This window comes from Dama dama, chromosome 27 (assembly GCF_033118175.1).
Source record: "Dama dama isolate Ldn47 chromosome 27, ASM3311817v1, whole genome shotgun sequence".
NCBI lineage: Eukaryota > Metazoa > Chordata > Mammalia > Artiodactyla > Cervidae > Dama > Dama dama.
Window position 1 is genome coordinate 46,538,416 of NC_083707.1, and position 19,850 is coordinate 46,558,265.

Here is a 19,850-nt window from a genome sequence, read left to right on the forward strand (position 1 = left end):
AAGTCGGTGTTATTCTTCCTATTTAACAGATGAGAAAACTGAGGCCTGAGACATGAGATGATGTGCCCAATCTCTCCCAACAGGGAAAAGGAAGAGCTGGGACTCAGGTCTGCTTCTTGCTGCTTCTGGACCTGTGCTTACTGTGGCGGCCTCTCTCCAAGGGTCTCTGAGAGTGCAGAGACAGGAAGCCTCACCAAGTTTACATCTGTCTGGGTTAGAAGGCCTGTGGTGACATGGCAGAAATGCTGATATGGGGTGCCTCCTACAGGAAGACTTCCTGGCCTGATGCACCTTTCTGCTCAGTCCCACCCCACCCTCTGCAGGAAAATGAGAAGTCAGGGGCTGAGTTCTGATGCACTCTTGTGATGGTTGATCAGCAAGAGTGTGTGTGTGTGTGTGTGTGTGTGAGCAAATGTGCGTGTGTGTGTGCGCCACACACAGCCGGAGGGCCACACAGATATGGGGCTCTCCGGCTGCCTCTCCATCAGGGTCATCCCTGTCAAGGGCAGAAACCACACCTTTATCTTCTTCCAGTCCCTCTCAGCTGTCCGTCCACATTGCCCACAGCGAGCCACAGATGACAGGTGCTAAGCACCACAGATGTCCCCCTGTCCTCCCAGGCCCCGTGTGCAGGGACCAGGCTGTTCCAGGCGACCTCTCCCTTCTACTGCCCGCAACTCATCACCTGCTCAGGTCTCTGCGTCTCAACTGTGTTATCTCTGGCTGGGGCAGCCACGGGCACTTGGCAATGCATTCTTTGAAAAGTGATGGAAAGAATCAGGTATCTGTTCACAGGCTCATAAATCCTTTCAGCTAAAATTCTTCCTCCTGATGTTTTTCTCCATTGGCCACTGGATTTATTGAAACTGGGAATGTGTTTCTAAGTGAGCAGATGCCAAGATGAATTCATTGCAGGGTGTGGTTGGTAATAATTTAATTAGCTCAGGTTTTTTTTTGGAGGGGGGGTGTTAATTAGTTCTTGCTTAAAATACATCACATTGAAGACCTCTTCTTCCCCACTTCTATCCCCTGGGTGAAGCCCCAATTTCCCATCCACACCCAGCAGCAAGTCTCAGCCTGGTCACTACTGTTACCGAAAAAGAAAATGCCAAAAGTTATTTTTGGGCAGCCACAGATTACAACACACATGATGGATTCCTATAGATTCAGGAGACCCGGGAGAGGGCAGGACCGTACCAGCCATCACCCACAGTGACCTCCGAAGGGCCAGGGAGCTCTGGCCCCCCAATCCCAGCTCCGGGAGGCTTTCAGGAAAGGACTCCGGAAAGCCCTGGGGGAAGGTGGCAGGTGTGGTCGGGGCGAGCTGGTGCGAAGGGAGAGGGCGGGCCTGCAGCCCTCAGACGGAAGGGAAGAGGTCCCTCCAGGTGAGCCCGTCGCCCCGCTTCTTGTCCAGCCACCTGCCGCAGGTGAAGACGGTGGCCACCCCGGAGCTGGTGTTGGTGACCTCCACCCTGTCCACTAGCCAGCCCGGGCGGCAGCCGCTGCCGTCGTGCTCCAGGCGCACCTTTCGCAGCTCGCCCAGCTCCAGCGTCTCCAGGAAGAAGCGGTCGGTGCTGCCCCGCTCAAACAGGTTGCGCATCTTCTGCTTCAGCTCCCGCTTGCCCGTGTCGCCGTTGGACCCAAAGATGGTCACGAAGACGTTGGCGTCAGTGCCCGCCCCGGGCTCGTAGCCGGTCGTCACAATGACCTCGTACTTGACCGGTACCAGGCTCTGGACCTTGCTGGCAAAGCTCTCCGTAGTCTTGGTGACCTCGAAGACCTTGAAGTACTTCCTCTTCCTCTTGAGGGGGATGAGGCTGTCGCAGTTGAAGAAATACCTGCCGGCGGGAATGGAGGGGGTTAGTGATCCCCTCCGGGATCCTGGGCATCCATCAGAGATCCTGTCCCAGACGACAAGATCTCAGGGCGAGAACTGTCTGCGTCAAAAGTGAGGATAGGCCTCGTTCATCTGAAAATTGACAGTGCCTGACATCACCATCTTTTAAACTGCCCCTTGATTCTCCTTTGCTTTTTCCTCTCACACTCCACATCTATGTTTAGTCTCTCAGTTGTGTCTGACTCTTTGAGACTCCATGGACTGTAGCCCACCAGGCTCCTCTGTCCTTAGGGTTTTTCAGGCCAGAATACTGGAGTGGGTTGCCATTTCCTCCGGCAGGGGATCTTCCTGACACAGGAATCGAACCTGCATCTCCTGTGTCTCCTGCATTGCAGATGGTTCTTTACCTGCGGAGCCACTCCACATCTGATCCACCAGCAATTCCCACTGACCCCGTCTTTAAAATACAATCTAATAAGTCCAGAATCACTACAATCTCACTAACTGCCCTGCCACCCCTCTCATCCAAGTCACCACCATCTTCTCTCTGGAATGTGTCAACCTCCTAACCAGTCTCCCTGCTTCTCAATACCTACTACAGTGAATTCTCTGCATAGCATCCAAGTGATCCTGCCGAGATGTAAGCCCGAGAATGTTATCCTTCTGCTCAGAATTTAAACTGCCCCTTGATTCTCCTTTTCTTTTTCATCCTTCTTCCCAGAATTAGTCGCTCAGTCGTGTCTGACTCTTTGCAACCCTATGGACTACATACAGCACGCCAGGATTCCTTCGGTATCTCCCGGAGCTTGCTCAAACTCATGTCCAGTGAATTGGTGATGGAGTAATACTTAGAATAAGTATTAGTAAAAGCCACCACCTTACAAAGGCCTGCAAGACCTTACATGATCTGATCCTCCGCCCAGGGTTTACCTCTCTGACCTGTTCCTCCCCTTCTCTAAGCTCACTGCACACCCTCCAGGCTGATCCCCTTGCTCCTCCCAAGGGACTGATGAATGCTTTTACCCACTGTTGTCACCTTCAGAGGAGCTATGGGACCAGAACGACAATCCCAGGCCAAGTCAAGGGGAAAAGTAACTACGAGATAGATGTATGCTCCCAAATCCCTTGCACTTGGCTGAGTTGAACCATGGGTGTGTGTGTGTGTATGCGTGTTGTGTGTCTGCACACACATGCATGTGCTCATGGGTGACACAGTACAAAGGGGAGCAAAGTGCTGAAGAAGCTACCATATGCAGAAGCAAGTCCAGGGCCAAGAGAAATGGTCTTGGACCAAAAAGTCCCTTCTCTAACCCCATCCCCAATATTAGCCTCTGGGTAATGACAGTGAGTCCAATAATTATAGGAAGAAGTCAGAGCTGTGGGAAAGCACTGCATAGGGCATAACGGGGCTGGGGTCTGCCCCAGCCCTGCCGCCTCCCACCTATGTGACCTTCATTTTCCCGCTGGCAATGCTAGAGGTTTGGACTGAACAAATGTCCTTGTTTCTTCCCCCCATCCAAATTCCTAACACTTTACCAGTTTTGGAAATAAGCAATTCTGGTACTGGCTAATGATTTCAGAAACCTAGCCCTGAAAGGGTGTGCCCAATGATGAAAAATTAATTTTTAGCTGAAAATCTATAACAGCAAAAAGAACTTGGTTTTCTGCATGCTCACTAAATGCCTGGGTTTGGCATTCTTGCATTTCATCAACTCCCCGGGTCATAGAGTTCGTCTCCTCCAGTTCCACAGAAGGGAAACAAAGGCTTGGAGAAGAGAAGTCATTGTACAAGGTGACCCAGAGCCGGGGCCCAGAGCCAGCCTGCCCGGCCACCACCGGAGCCAGCCGTTTAAAGACACTTGGCAGGAAATTCGAATTCTGTCTGGAGAGCTCTCTTCCTCCAACTTGTCACTTGATAAATCTGGGTTGTTGTTACATACCACACTTTCTTAGAGGGAGATATATTTGCCTTCTTTGCTTAAACATTCACTTAAAATGTATTTCTTTATGCAAATGTCCACTAATATACATAATTCTATATAAATGCACAAATCCTGTGATCATATGTGGTTTTCTAAATGCACTCTTTTCTTTTATGCTTGGCTCTGTCTCCCTTTCCCCCTCCTTTCCCCTCCTGCATCCTGCCTTCACCTCAGATAACTCATGTAACAGTTGTGGATGTATCTTGCCAAATTTCCCTCCATTTCGCCCAACCTTGCACAGAACGCACATAGACCCACACACATGTGGGACATCGGTGTTCCCTTTACAAAATGGCATCATATAATAACATGCTTCCCCATATCTTGCTTTTCTCACTCAACAATGCTTCCTGGGAATGGCTCCAAGTGTTCTGGTACATATTTAATTCGTTGTTTTTAATGGCTGAAGAATAGTTCCTGGTGTAGTCATAAAGAAACGTTTCCTAATAGACATAATTATATGATCACCAAAATGTGGGACCTCAGGGCTCTGTGGAGTCAAGACTCCAGCTGTGGAAGAACATGCCAGGCTGTTCTCACTTGCAATAGGCTCGTGAACAAGAATAAAGACAAAGTAGAGAATAATGAACACAAGTGAATATGTTAGAAATACGTTGAATATGATCATCCTTCTCTGAACAGTGTGTGTGTGTGAGACATCAGAAAATGGCCAGAGAGAATGGGGTCACCAAATGTTCATGGTGACCTTCTCTGATGGATAGGACTTCAGGGAATTTTACTTTGTTTTACGAAAGGGATTTTTTTTTCTTTCTTTCATACACATTTTTTTGCCTTATTTGAATTTTAAAATGATTATGTATTATATGTGATAATGAGATAAAACAACGATTTCGTTTTGGGTTTTTAAAAAAAAAAGAAACAAAAGCCTCTCTGTGTGTCCTTCCACTGAAGTCCTGAGGATATTAACAACAAAGAGCTGGTCAGAAATGCTGCGAGATTCAGGACTGGAATCAGTTGGAAGTTGAAAATTTATTTTCATAAGAGATTGAGATAGAATTATTTTGTATTTCATGAAAATCCAGATATTATGGCCAAACATGCTGGTTAGAAAGGAACCATGGATCTATATACAGTGTTATGTGGGTGGTCTTTACATGGTAGGATTTAAATGTGTTCTAGAACAGTGACTTTGGCCACCTGATGTGAAGAGCTGACTCACTGGAAAAGACCCTGATGCTGGGAAAGATTGAGGGCAGGAGGAGAAGGGGACAACAGAGGATAAGATGGTTGGATGGCGTCACCGACTTGATGGACATGAGTTTGAGCAAGCTCCAGGAGTTGGTGATGGACAGGGAAGCCTGGCATGCTACAGTCCATGGGGTCGCAAAGAGTCGGACATGACCGAGAGACTGAACTGAACTGAACTGAGAACGGTGACATGTAAATAGGCTCAGATAGTAAAGAATCTGCCTGCAATGCAGGAGACCTGGGTTCAGTCCTTGGGTTGGGAAGATCCCCTGGAGAAGAGGATGGGAACCCACTCCAGTATTCCTGCCTGGAGAATTCCACGGACAGAGAAGCCTGGTGGGCTACAGTCCAAGAAGTTATGAAGAGTTGGACACGACTGAGCGACAAATACACACACAGGATGGTGACATGTAAATAGCCACAGTGACACACAGCCCTGCCCTGTCCTCACTCTGGATAGAGCTGATATTTGGCAGAGAGGGAGGGAGGTGGTCAGCCACCAGAAATCATAGACTTGCGACCAGCACGGTAGGCAGGCTGGAGTATGACTTCTGAGAGCCTCTCAGGCTGTACTCCTGCCATCTTTCCCCTCCCGCCAGACTCTAAAGAGCATCCATCTCTCCTCCCAGAGAGGAGCTGGGCGATGGCCTAAAGCCACAGGCTGACCGGGTGATGGCTGGAGCATCTGGAGTCTGGACTCCCTACACCCCCTTTGATGTCCAGCCCGTGGACATCCCTTCCTCACCTCCCAGCCCAGCTGACAAAAGGCCACACTTTTGAGAGTGTAGGAAAAGCTGCTTCACTGGGAGTGGTAGATTCTTTCTACTGGACAAGGAATCCTACAGCTCAGCTGAGGACTGTGGGTCGGGAAGTTCTTCACTCCCCTCCCTCCTGAGACTGGAAGGTGCCGGGTGGCGTTGAGACCTTTGACTCTCTCAGAGCTGACACTGTGTGTTTAAAGCTAACTTACGTGGTGACTCTTCTGTTATTGTATTGTATTGTCTTGTTTACTTGGGGCATTTGTAGAAAAGTATGAGCAGCCATGTTCCTTGCAGTTGGGAGGCAGTACAGTAGGTTGGCTTGCTGGTGGGCTGGAACGCTCCCCAACCCTCTAACCCAGCTCCCAAGTCCTCATCACAGCCTCACCCAGTGATTTCTACAGTGTTTCCTGTACCCCAGCTGGTTTTCCCCCAAAGAACAACAATATAACATTGCAGCCTGAGAGGGAACTGCTATGAACTGAATTCTCTTTCCCCAAATTCTTACCCCAATGTGATGGCATTTGTGCACGGGGCTTTGGGAGGTCATCAGGTTTAAATGAAGTCATTAGGATGGGGACCCATGATGGGATTAGTGCCCTTGGGAAGAAGTGTGTGTGTGTGTGTGAAGTTGCTTCAGCCGTGTCTGACTCTTTGCCACTCCATAGACCATAGCCTGCTGGGCTCCTCTGTCTATGGGATTCTCCAGGCAATAATACTGGAGTGGGGTGCAAGGCCCTCCTCCAGGGGATCCTGTCAACCCAGGGATGGAACCCATGTCTCTTATGTCTCCTGCATTGGCAGGTTTGCTCACTAGGGCCACCTAGTGAAGAGAAGAAGAGACATCAGATCTCCTTCTCTCTCTCTGCCATGTGAACACACACTGAGCTAGCAAGGGAGGCCTCAGGGGAACTCAACCCTGCTGGCACCCTGACCTCTGACTTCTGGGCTCCAAGGTATGAGGAAAGAATGCCCGCTGTCTGAGCCACCCAGTCCAGGGATTTGGTCACAGCAGCCTGAGATAGCTAAGAGACAAGCTCACATGTCAGAACCCTTTCCTGCTCCATTCCCAAAGGGGAGTCTTGCTCAGAGAAGGCCAGTTCCAGGGAGCCGGCGGGTGCAGGTAGAGTGTGGACAGACATTGCCTGAGAGGCTCGGGCCCTGAAGGCTGGAGCCTGAAGCTGGGACCCGCCTGGAAAGTCAGGGCTGCTGCTTCTGTCTGCTGCAGTTCGTGTGAAAGATGCTGCCAAGAGTAGGGCCAGCCCGGGAGGGGCACGGGGGGGGGGCCTGGAGGGGCGGACAGTGGTTCTGGGGGTGGCCCTGCTGTCTTAGCCTCTCCTTGGGCTTACCGTCCCTGAGGCACACGCTGCCCTCTGCTTCCCCATCATCCTCTCCTGGTTCCTTTTTAGTGTCTTTTCTGCCTTCTAGAGCCTCAGGGCTCTTTCTGGCTTCCAACACGGTTACCAAGCGGTTTTAATTAGAAAAACTGATGGCTGCGAACTGTTACCCAGGTAACTAAGACCCCTAATCCTCTAGAAATGTCCTCAGAAGGCCCTGGAGGGGGAAATGTAAAGCTCCTTATCTGGGGTCCTCGGGGCAGTGGGCATGGGATTTCTCTGCTGGTCCCCGCTCTGCCCACAGAGATGACGGTCATTCCCTTTGACTGTGGAGCAGCAGGCTTCAAAGCTGCTTCTCTTTGCCATCACACAGTGATCACGGGGGCAGGGAAGGAAAGACTCAGCTGTCTGGCACTGCCTGGCTGGCTCTTCTTTCCTTCCAAAGAAGCATCACTGGATAAAAAGGCTGGAACACCCAAGGTCATCGAGTCTAGGCCCCTGCCTCCAGGGTAATCCTCTGGTTCAGAAAACTCAAGAACCACCACAGCTGCCTCCTTCCTCTCTGACTCAGATGCCTCGCAAGGGACACCTCCTCACCCCCTGCCGTCTTGTCCATGTTCTGGCTGCAGGCCTCCCGGGGGAAGAGGGTGGAGGCCCAGCACGTACACGTTGCCATACTCCATCTCGGTGATGGTGATGGTTTTGACGTGCCAGACCAGCTCTCTTTTGGGGATGAACCGGTCCTCCCTGGCGAGGTGGCCCACGCAGAGAGAGGCAATGTCCCCTAAGTAGATGCTGTCGAACTCAAATGTGTCTGTGGTCCCCCTGCAGGACACAAAGGTACCATCAGTGAGCGCTGCTCATGCCCACTGAAGGAAGTAAGCATTTATCCAGTGCCAACTGTATCCTAAGTGCTGGTCTGAGGGACAGGGATAGACTGGCAAGCGAGACCTGATATCAGGCCTCCATTGCTTGAGGGGTTCAGTCTAGTTTTGGAACAAGACAATTGGAACCATTAAAAAGCCCTTCCGGCTGCCTGTTCCCAGAATCAGTGATTGGTAATAGTGGATGGTGTTGGAGGAGGGTGAGGCCCTGGGCCCTCAGCACTGGGCTGAGGAGGGAGGTGAGATTCAGGGAGCAGAAGGAAGGGGAAGGGAAGCATCTTCTGATGAGGACTTGATTTGGCAAAGTCATGTGGTTGGAGGTGCAGTCATTTCTGGAAGGAGGGCTGGCTTGGCTGGAGTTTGGGCTCAGGGAGGGAAGGGGCAATGGAAAAGAAGCGGGGTGGGCTGCCTTTTGGGAGTGGGGCAGCTCAGCCCATCTTCACGCAGAGGGGGGTTGAAAAGAGGGTGAAGTGAGGTTATGGGAGGAGGAGGCTCTATTTAAGAGATTCTGGAGGCAGCAGGGAGATGAAGTGGGCATCTGGGCAGTTCAGAAGCAGCTCTGATGTACAGGAAGACGTGAGATTCTCTGGGGCGTGGCGGGCAGCCGGGAGTGCTAAGCGGGGGCGCTGTTACACGAGACCTAATTTTGATTTTTCCTATGAAGCATCTTAGAGGCTCTCCCCTCCCTCCCTACTTCTCACTAGAACTGAATTCCATGCTGTCTTATTTGCGTTTTTATGGGTGACTGTCTCCCTTTCCAAGTAGACCGCGAGCTCCTCATTTGCACAGATGTGGAATAACATCTGTGTGATTTTCAGTCCTGCCACATACTGGACTTGCTGTAATTAATTAAGTGATTTTTGTTGTAGTTTTGCATTAAGTTTTAAAAAATTGAAATACATTTGACATATACCATTGTGTGAATTTAAGGTGTAGAACATATGAATCTGAAACATTTTTATATTGTACTATGATTGCCATTGTGGCCATAATTAGCACTTCTATCATATTACATAATTATCCTTTTTTTCTAGTCGTTGAAACAATTAGATTCTAGTCTCTCAGAGGGGGGCTCTCTTTAAATGATAGTCCTCTCCCTTCCCTTTTCTAAAGCTCCTGTTGTGACCCTAGAGCTGGAATGGCGTTGGTACACAGTAGGTACTCAGTAAGTCCTTGCTGCTTAGGCCCATTTGTACATTTATGGCCCCAACTAAAAGGGTTGGTTCTTGGGGGTCCCCTCTTACCCACCCCACTTATCCCCGTTCCCCTGTGGGCACCCCCTCTTCCTACTTCCTGAAGGCCCGCTGTCTGGAAGAATTCTCCACGAGAAACTCTTTGGATCGATTCTTCCTGCCCTCCAGGATGAGCCAGACGTTCTCCCTGGTTTCGCCTCCGTTGCCGGTTTCTATGACGATCTCGTAGGCTGCGGTGGAGAAGGTGGGAGACGGTCAGCAGAGGGGAAGCGGCACCCACCACTGGGGCAGAAGCCAACCCGCCTCTCCCTTCAGGTCCTGCATCTGGTCTTAGACCACAGCCTCAAGTGAGGGGGCTGGGGCGCAGGTTAAAATCTTTAGGATCAAGGCACCGTAAACAGAACCTGCCTCGATTTGGGGGCAAACCACAAGGTGGGGATGAGTTTCCCAAGGGATGCTGGGGCCTAGCTCTCAGGGATGGAGGAGTCTCTGAGATGCAAAATGAAGATCAGGAGCAAAGAGAAGGGAGGAGAGGCAGGGCCCAGCTACAGAAAGGGGAGGGGAAGATCCAGGCAGGAGAGACTCCAGAAGAGCCTGGAACTTTCTCTGGCAAACAGCCTCTGTCTTGTCTCAGCTCTCACTTTGGTGTCAAGCTCAGCATCACAACCTCCCTCCCCTGAAGTTTCCACAAGCAGGTCAGCATTGTTTCATTTGTTAAGCGGGTGTCTAGTGTCAGGACTGGGCTAAACTCTGGGTGACCCTAGCACTCATCTCTGGCCCCAGACGGAAACACTGATGACACCACAGAACAGAATAACCTGCGGCAAAGGGCACAAGTACCAAGGGGGGGAGGGTGGCTCTGGCTCCCGCTACATCTTCAACTTCACCTTCCAGCACTTTCCCCGCCTTGCTCGCTCTGCTCTGCACAAGGCCTGCTCCTGCCTTAGAGCTCTGTCTGCGGCTCATCCTTGTTCTCTCCCCACCTCCACCCATGTTGGCCTGGCTCACTCCTTCCCCTCCTTCCTGTCCTACTCAGACGTCCCCTTCTCAGGGACCACCCTAATCAAATTCCAACCCATTTTCCCCAGGTCTCCAGCCTGTTCTACTGAGCTCTATCATCTTCTTTTACCTGCTGCTGCTGCTAAGTTGCTTCAGTAGTGTCTGACTCTGTGCGACCCCACAGATGGCAGCCCACCAGGCTCCTCTGTCCCTGGGATTCTCCAGGCAAGAATACTGGAGTGGGTTGCCATTTCCTTCTCCATCTTCTCTTACCTAGTACCTTCTAATATGCTAAGCAGTTACTTATCATTTTAATATTTATTGTATGACCCCCTCCCACCTGAATGTTAGCTCCATGAGGGCAAGGGTCTTTGTTTTGTTCCTTGTAAATCCCAAGTGTGCAGAACGGTGCCTGGCACATAGACACTCAATAAATATTTCTTGAGCAAATAATGAATGACTGGGCTCATCGCAGTAAGCTCCATGAAGAAGGCAGTGTGTGAGCTTGGCCTCAAAGAAGAGTCATGATTGTGATCAACGGAGAACTGAAGGATGCTCTAGGATGGCGGAAGGGGAAGGAGCATAAGCAAAGATACTGGAGGGCAGGGGAGGGGCTTGAGATCCACGAGATCCATGAGATCCTGCCCCACTCCCCGCGGACCAGCTGGGATGGAGCTGGCACACAGGAAGACACAATATTTGTCTTCCTGCCGTTAGTGAGTCACTGAGGATTTGGAATTCTAGATCCAAAGAGATAGTTTGATCTCTGTGCTTTTATCTCAGAAATGTGATAAAGACAATTAGAAGGGCTGGCTGTGTCTACAGCTCAATGTAACCTCTCAGTGACCTGTTGCCTTTGTGACTTCTCTGAAGTCACATGTAGAATGAATCTGGGCACAGATCCCAGGATAGGGGAGGAGATCCACAGCGAGCACAGCCCTGGAAGAAGAATCCGTCTCTGCAGGCCCAACCGTTCGCAGCACCAGGACAGGAGATAGCTGAGCCATGGCTGGGGGCTCAAAGCCAACACAGGGAGGGTAAAGTATTTCTGCAAACCAGACACCTGTGAATTCAAAGTGGATCCTGCCTTGTAAGGAAATGGACTGTCAGCGCCCAGGGAAGAAAGCAGGGAGCACTAGGAACCTACTTGCTTTCTACAATCAGCTCAAGGAGGACATGCGTGTGGATTGTAACCAACCCTCTCCTCATGGCCCCAAGGACAAGTCAGAGAAGGAAGGTGTGTAAGTGAGGACATTCAGATGGATTAAAAACAAACGTGGCTAGTTGCATCAACCGTCTTTCAATCAGCCTGTTTCCACCTTGGAAAAGTCATTTCATCAATGACTTGATAAAAATGTGGAAGGCATGACTCTCAGCTTTGTTTATAGGTTGCTGGGAGGCAAGGAAAGAGGAGGACCAGGGACCTGACAGAGCGGGGCGGGTAGGAGCCCAGCCTAGCAGGGATCCACGTGAGGCTCACCCCGGGGCCAACACCCCCATGGGAGGAGTCCAGCTGGAGAAAGTGGCTCCGTAGCCACCGTGCAATTCATTCACATGAAGGGGCCACTGACAAAGATACTGTGGGCTCAGCGGGCATGAATGTGGCAGGACAGGGGAGTGCAGAGCTGTCTGCCCTTGACATCTTGCCTGTGCTCTGGGCGTGGCATCTGCAGACAGAGATGAACCAGAAGCCCAGGATGCACCGAGCGGATCCAACACATCTCACGTGAGTATCTCCTGAACAGATAGGTGTTTGCTTTGAGGCCAGGACAGCAGGGGCACCAGGCACCGAGGAGCACCACCAGAGGACAGCTGGGCATCCAGCGGGCACCTGCAGCTTATTGCTCCACGTCACCTCCCCCATCTTATGTTGCCAGGACCCTTGTTGGCTCTGGATGTTCCTCCCATGTGGTTTTGCATCAGAGTCCCAGACTTGGACAATCAGAATTATTCCTTAAGAGATGCTCTCTTCCCTTCCACTAAAGTTGGTCAATTAGAAGGCTATGGGGTTGGGGATACCAGCCACCATCTTCCCACGATGTAAAGAAAGAAACAGTTGAGAAGAAAAGGGGACAAACTGAAACCATTGGAGCCTCTGGAGACAAACAAGCCCCAGCCAGCTCCACCTGAAACTTCCAAGTTCTGGGCACCAATATGCTCCCTTTTTCCTGGAGCCAGCTTAGGGTTGGGGTTTAGGCACGTACAACCTAGTCCTGACTACTCCTGAAGTTTTCTGTTTGCCTCCATTGGGACTGCCAGAGGACAGCAGCTTCAAGAACAAAATCATAAAGATGAAGTTTTAAACAGAGCTGCCTGGTGGAGCAGTGAGTCCTCCAACCTGGGGAGTTGGTCATGAAGCTTGATTGTATCGGAACTGGAAATGCTGCAGATAAGGCTGACTGAGCAGCCTGAGAAGGCTTCAAGTAGGGGTGAGGAAGAAGGAAGGGGGCTGTAGAGTGGGGAGGCATTGGTCTTGCTGGAGAATGTCCCAGAGAGGGGGCTTCCCAGGAGGCTCAGGACCCGCCTGCCAATGCAGGAGATGCGGGTTCAATGCCTGGTTCGGGAAGATCCCCTGGAGGAGGGCATAACAACCCACTCCAGTATTCTTGCCTGGAGAATTCCATGGACAGAGGAGTCTGGTGGGCTACAGTCCATGGGGCGGCAAAAAGTGGGACATGACTGAAGTGACTTAGCACGCACACAGCACGCCCCAGAGAGAGATTTTTTTCTCCTCCTAGGTGTCATGTATGTGTGTGTGTGCTGTGTCCATGCATATGCACACAAAAGCACATGATCTTACTGTCCAGGATTTAACACAGACTCTCTGGGGTGAGACCCAAATATCAGTATTATTTAAAAGTTGCCAATGGTTTTCTGCTTTGCCTGCACATTGGAATCACCTACAGAGGCTGAGGCTTACAGAGGATGGGGAGCAGCTTCTGAAATTGCTAACAAGAATTGGAGGTGAAGGCAGCAAACAGGATGCTAAACAAGGTGGGGTAGTTGATCAATCTGGAGTATCGGCCAGGCCCAATGATGACACAGAGGCCATGGTATGATGAGTCCTGATCTAGGAATCAGGTTATACGGGTCCTACTGGCTCTGGCTAGGTCTTAGATGTGTTGCTTCACTTTTTTGGTGTTTGGTTTTCCATACCTAGGATATAGAGAGGGGAATTTGCCCCTATCCAGCTCATAGGGTCAGTGTAGGGTGGCGAGGATCCAGTGAGGACAGGGGATGTGTGGAGCTCTGTTCAGATATGAGAGGGTGTTTATTCTCACAAGTCAAGTGCTCAGAGATGCCCCTGGGGCCAAAGACATGGAATGTAAACGCCATGAGGGCAGGATCTCTGCCTTATTCATTAGTGTGTCCCGGAACCCACACCAGGCTGTGTCACTTGGTTAAAGACAGCTGAGGTTGGAATGATTGGCTTAAATTGTATCCCCTGACTCTCCCTAGGATGAGCCTCCATCTGAGGACATGGGTGTCACTGGCCTTTGGGCACCCTGCCCTCTGCAGGCTCCTCGTAATGACAGATCGATCCAGACCATTCCTGGGCTTGGTGTCCCTGCCCTTCTATCTCTGTCTCACACACATCCTTCTGGAATTAATGCAAGTACTGCTTCCCCTCTACCAAGCTCCTTACCAACCCCGATTCCATAGGTCTTAGCAAACTGTTTGGCAGGAAATCTGTGAAGGAAACTCCGTGGTTATGCTCCCAGCCTCACAAATCTCTCCTCCCCTGAACGCCAAGGGCCCCAGGAGCCTTTATTGCTCATATTAGCAGTTATGCATTAGCCTCCACCACTAATGAGATTGTGAGGCCCCAAGGAAAAACAACCTTCATTTGTTGAGCTCTAATGATTTGTGCACCTACTAAGTCCCAAGGCCTGCAGAGTGATTCTGTCCTTGACCTCTGGGAGCTTATAGTTGCGTAGGGACATCAACAGATGGGCACAGTTCAGTACAAGGAAACTAGTAAGAACAAAGCAGTGTGCATGGTTCATAGCATCTAAAATAAAAGTGGGCCCCAGGTAAGTACAATTAGAGAAGCTGGGAGTTCACCCTCTGAATTAGGGCAGTTATCCCCATACGTTGAGGCTGACGGATGAGTGGTCTGAAAGCTCCCAGTACCATCAGTGATCACTCCTCTCCAAGCAGCTGAGTCATCACTGGGCAGTTTGGATGGCATGGTGCAGAAGGCGTAGTGGCTTTTCACCAAGGATCCATGCTTCTCTTTCGTGATGTACAGAGCTTGCCCGGGGCAACTGTCCAGTCAGGTACTACAATCCCAGGTGCCCTTGCATCTAGGTGGAGCCACATGACTCCTAGAATATGAGTTAATGTGTTGAGAAAGTATGGAATGTGCCTTCTCCCAGCTCTCTTTTCCCTCTTCAAGAAATGTGTGAGCCACATGTTGAAAATGGCAGGTGAGAAGAGCTTGGGCCCCTGAATCACAGCGTGGAAGGCCTCTTGCCAAACACCCACACTGGACTGATTACATCAGTAAGAAACAGATTTTATTGTATTTAGCTATTGAGATTTGTGGGTTTAAGTCTTACTGCAGCTAGTGTTACAGTAACTAGATAGCTGCAGTAAGAAAAGGTTGGAAAATCCTTTCTTTACATCAGGCTCTGTTATTGATAAGCCTTCATCAAATCTGTCAGACCCAGATACTGGCATCTGTATTAAAGAGACACTTCCCTGGTCCTTGATGGCCATCCACCTTAGGGACCAAGGACCCTTTACACATGCTCTGAGGAAGGAACCAAAGAGAAAGCTATTGGTGGAGATGCTGGCTCCCCTACACATTCTGTTTTCAGGAAGGCCTGAGTTGGTGGCTGTTGCCATAGACATCAGTTGGAGAGAGTCTACGACAAAAAAGTAAATCAGAGAGAGCATCACATCAAACTGCCCAGGGTAAGCTTGTCCCCTGTGGGTTTTCTGCTACCTAATAAGTCCCTGTGATCTGGGGCCATGAGCTGGCACCAGAATCTTGGCTGTCTCAGGTTCACGAAGCAACACTTAGGGTGCTTACGCACTGCTCCTATGTTATTTCTTTCATTGGGCATCTGATTCCCCTCCAGCTATGAGAGAGCTTCCTTTAGATTTTCCAACATTGTTCCCCCCTGCCTCTGCCTAGGCTGCATCTAAGCAGGGCCCACCGGTGTTCCCACATACTGGTCTCCTCCAGCTCGTCCTGGATCTCATTGTTGGCACAGGCGAAGTCGCGGACCGTCTGCCTGTCGCCCTCACTCTTGGAGAGCCAGCAGTCACACTGGAAGCGGAAGGTCTCGTCGCGGGAGTTGTCCTTCACGTCGACATGGCTCAGGTGCCAGCCGGGAAATATCCCTGAGAATAGAGACATGGAGGCTGAATGGGCTCTTCCTCCCCTTTCAGACTTCTGCTCCCTACATCTGCTGGCTGTGTGGCCCTGGACAAGTTCTCTGTCCTCTCTGGGCCTTTGTCTCCGTGTTGATGAAATGAGGGGTTGGGTTAGATGATCTCTGAGATACCTCTAGCCCAGAGGATAGACTGGGTTGGCCAAAAAGTTTGTTTGGGTTTTTCCATAAGATATTATTGACCAACCCAATAATTCTCTTTCCAAAATCCTTAACTTGGGTTCAGGAACTCTTAGAGGATCTGTGTGTCCATAGTACGTGCAGAAGGCTGCAAGGGGGGCATGTATATGTTTTACTTTCACATCTTGCCTTCTCATGCCACTTGGGGTTGGAAGGGTGGTCCAAGCGTCTCCAACAAAAAGCCATTTCAATAATGGTGAGGGATGATCAGACACTGCTCAAAGTGACATCCCTAGATCTTGCCATTGGTCTCAAGGGTTATAAGCACAGAGGCACACAAAGATGGGCGCATGCCTCCAGTCACCCGGTCCACAGGGAGCAGACATTAAGGCTCACGGACAGAGCATACATACTGGCAGTCCTCGTATAGCTTCATTCCTGGTGTAAAAGGTATTTCATATGTTTTAAAAGATAAGTCTTTACTGAAAGTGGAAATCAGCCTGTCCTAGAACAAGTTCAATTTTACAATGGTTCTGTTGAGTTCAAAAGCGGTGTTATTTTATCAACAAAGTTTTTGTTTTGCATGCATATTTTAAGTTTTGTTTAAATTCAAAATGTAAATAACAAATGGTTAGTATTAAGTGGGGGCTTCCCTGGTAGCTCAGCTGGTAAAGAATCTGCCTGCAATGCAGGAGACCTGGGTTCGATCCCTGGGCTGGGAAGATCCCCTGGAGGAGGGCATGGTAACCCACTCCAGTATTCTTGCCTGGAGAATCCCCATGGACAGAGGAGCCTGGTGGGCTACAGTCCATGGGGTCACGTAGAGTTGGACATGACTAAGCAACTAAGCCCAGCACAGTGTTAAGTGGAAATAACAGACGCACTCTGCTGCATATCCTGGCCAGGTTTCACTCCTGAATGCACTTCCAAAGCTCCAGGCATGGTGGTAACAGAGGAAAGCAGCGGGATGATGGAAAGGGTGGATTCTGGGCTGCCTTTAACTTTATCCACAGGCAATTCAGGGCCCTAGTGTGTGGGTGAAGACAACCAGAGGAGGAGGCAGCCTGACCCGGGTTGCCCTGGTGTGTGCTAGCAGGTTGCTCTCTTCCCTCTGCAACCCCCCTTCCCTCTCTCCTCTGAAGGCATGGCACTGTCTCACACCATCTTCAACTCCCTTTTCAAGTTTGATTCTGCAAAGGAACTCCTTCCATGGTGAATAGCAGACTAACCCCACCCACTGTAAGATAAATAAGCTTTACTCTTAGCTTCATGCCCACTGATTATTTAATTGCCTTGTTTTGGAAATGTTGGAAGGGATTAACAGGGATCCTACCACGACTTTCTATACTAAGAACCTATCAAACATGAGAAGAGGCAGCTCTGGGAAGGCTGAAGTCATATGACTGGGTTCTGCTGGTGAGGACACCGGAGAAAGAGACAGACCACAGTTACAGAATGGCTAGTTGTGTGGCAGCACTACCACCATAGATGAATAGGGAACCAACTTAATCCCACCACTAGAGAATCCATTTCTTTACAGAATCTCCTCTTTCAGAGTCCTACTTGTCTTTTTACACAAAGATAGCAAACATCCCACACTGTCTGACATCTTAGCTTTTCACTCACAATCTATATCAGTATATAAATATCTGCCCATCCCTTTTCATAGTTGCATGGTATTCCATTGTATGCACACACAAGACAATTTCTGCTTTGTCCTAACTGATGGATAATTAGCTGTTATCCAAACTTTTACTTCTACATGCAATGCTATAATTACTATCCTTCTACATGCATCATAGTGATCTTTTGAAATCATAAATCAGATTTGATTTTGTCACTTCTCATGGAAAACTGTTCAATGGCTTCCCATTACTCTCAGAATAACTGCAAACAGCTCACTAACAACTATAAGAACTGACATGACTTAGCCCCTTTCCATTTTGATTTCATCTCATACTACTTGCATTTTTACTTACTATATTTCACTTATACCTTTTAGTACCTTAACATATGAAATCTAGTCTTGTCTATGGAAATGTTGCACATACCTTTTCTGTCTGCCTGCAACAATATACCCTAGGCTCTGAATATCCACAGTGTTCCATCACTGAGGTGTCAGATCAAATGTCCTGTCTTTGGGAAAACCTTTCCAATTTGCGGAGACTTCCCCATCCCTAATTACTTGCTATCACATTAACATATACCCATTTCATAGTCTGAAATAATTTCGGTTTTATTTCCTTGCACATTGTGTATACTGTCTGTTACAGCCTAGAGAGCAGGAGTCTTGCCTGATATCCACCACTATATTCTAGTGCCTACAGCAATGCTTAGCACATTATTCAATAAATGTTTATTGAATGGCTGAGTGCACCATTATTAAATAGGGAGGAATAAGGAAGGACACTGGTGGTAACATTCTATGAATGGAAGGGAAAAATAATTCAAAGCCCCGCCAGGGAGCAATGGCTTGTCCTAGTGAAATCATTTTATCCCGAAGGTTCTAAGATTTACTATAAGAAAAAAAGTTTAAAAACTGAATGAAGTGTAAAATAGATAGCAAGAAGTTGCTAAACAACACAGGGAGTCCAGCCTGGCGCTCCGTGATGACCTGGGGTGGGGACGCTGGTGTGGAGAGGGTGGGATGGGGCTGGGGAGGGAGGCCCAGGAGGGAAGGGGTATATGTATAATTATGACCGATTCGCATTGCTGTATGGCGGAAACCAATACAAAATTGTAAAGCAATTTTCCACACACAAAAAAAAAAGTTGAATGAGCATAGGGCCCCAATCTTTCTAGTCAAGAGAAGGCAGACTCCAAATAGGAGGGAGACTGACTGCCAGATACTTCCCGGATTTCATCATGCTATCTGCTACTTGTGATTCCTCAGTGGCCTTTCACATCTGATGGGGAAAAGGGTCCAATCCTATGTTTACATATACAGGGCCTTCTTCATCCTGACTCCATCCACCTCATTTCCTGCCTCAGTAAGGGAGACTCCTAAGGCAACTCCTTCATCCCAGTGAAATAGATTTATTCAGCATCACTTAGCTGTATCTTTCATCTTCATTAAGGCTATTTCCCTGCCCTAAATTCCCACCTACCCTCTGGACAACTTAGGTCTCACTTCCTCCATGAGACCTTCCAAACTCCCCAGCCCCATGGCATTCATCATCTATTTATTCACTTGCCCATGAACACTTGCCCAAGATGGCTTGGGAAATAAATGTTTTCTAGTGAGATCATGAACATGAACTCTTTAATAGTGATTATGTGTGTGTGTGTGTGTGTGTGTGTGTGTGAGAGAGAGAGAGAGAAACTTCTCCAGTTTTATTTTAAGGTGTGGAAGCTATGTCTTAAACTTTTTGATTATATCACAGGTGTATTGACTTAGTGCTCAATAAACACAGAATTGATAAATTACATTTACTTTCTATAGTGATCTCTCAGTTTTTAAAATTTCAGTGCAAGCCCTTAAAATATTGCTTGAATAGATAATTTATTTTTTCAAGTAATTTCTTTAAAAAATAACTTTGGCAAGCTAAAGTCCATGTGGGTAAACAAAATTTCTTTAAAAGGGTAAATAGATTGTTCGAAATGAGATATGGAGCCATCACAGAGTCCTAGCTATTAAAGAATACAGAATCTAGCTAGTATCTCTTCACAAATACTTTTTCATGTACATCATCCAAGATAGGATGCCCAGAGTGACACATCTGGATCTGGGAGATCTGTAGACTCGATTCTCAGCATACCAACCAAACTGAATATATTATAGCATCTCTATGCCTCAGCTTCCTTATTTGAGCAACCTAACTGGGTTAAAATACATGATTTCTGAGATCCTATACATTTCTATGAATTTATATTATTCAAAAGAAAATATATTCATTAGAGTTTTCATTTCAGAAGAAAGCAAGAGGAAAAACATGAATTAGAAAATAAACACTCTTGTTATAATTTGTTCAGTATTATAAAGTTATCTGGGTAATTGGAATTAAGGGGAAGAATTAATCATTTATCTTGATTTTCATCTATGAACTACATTTCATGGTAATCAAATAGCCTGAGGGACAATTTTTTTTTTTACAGAAGAATTCTAGCTAATAAGTGGATAAGAAATAAC

The 19,850-nt window shown here is 48.6% G+C and overlaps 1 protein-coding gene across 2 annotated transcripts in view; it reads right to left on the minus strand.

Annotated features, from left to right (window-relative positions):
* Positions 1 to 1,357: 1,357 nt before the first annotated feature.
* LOXHD1 (lipoxygenase homology PLAT domains 1) overlaps positions 1,358 to 19,850 on the minus strand; it is a 192,001-nt gene continuing 173,508 nt past the window's right edge. For both annotated transcript variants that reach the window (XM_061130885.1, XM_061130884.1), the window contains 4 exons: positions 15,381 to 15,551; positions 9,298 to 9,430; positions 7,790 to 7,948; positions 1,358 to 1,838 (listed from right to left, as the gene is read on the minus strand). In XM_061130885.1, coding sequence (XP_060986868.1) covers positions 1,358 to 1,838; positions 7,790 to 7,948; positions 9,298 to 9,430; positions 15,381 to 15,551 — 944 coding nt within the window. The remainder of the gene's footprint in view (positions 1,839 to 7,789; positions 7,949 to 9,297; positions 9,431 to 15,380; positions 15,552 to 19,850) is intronic.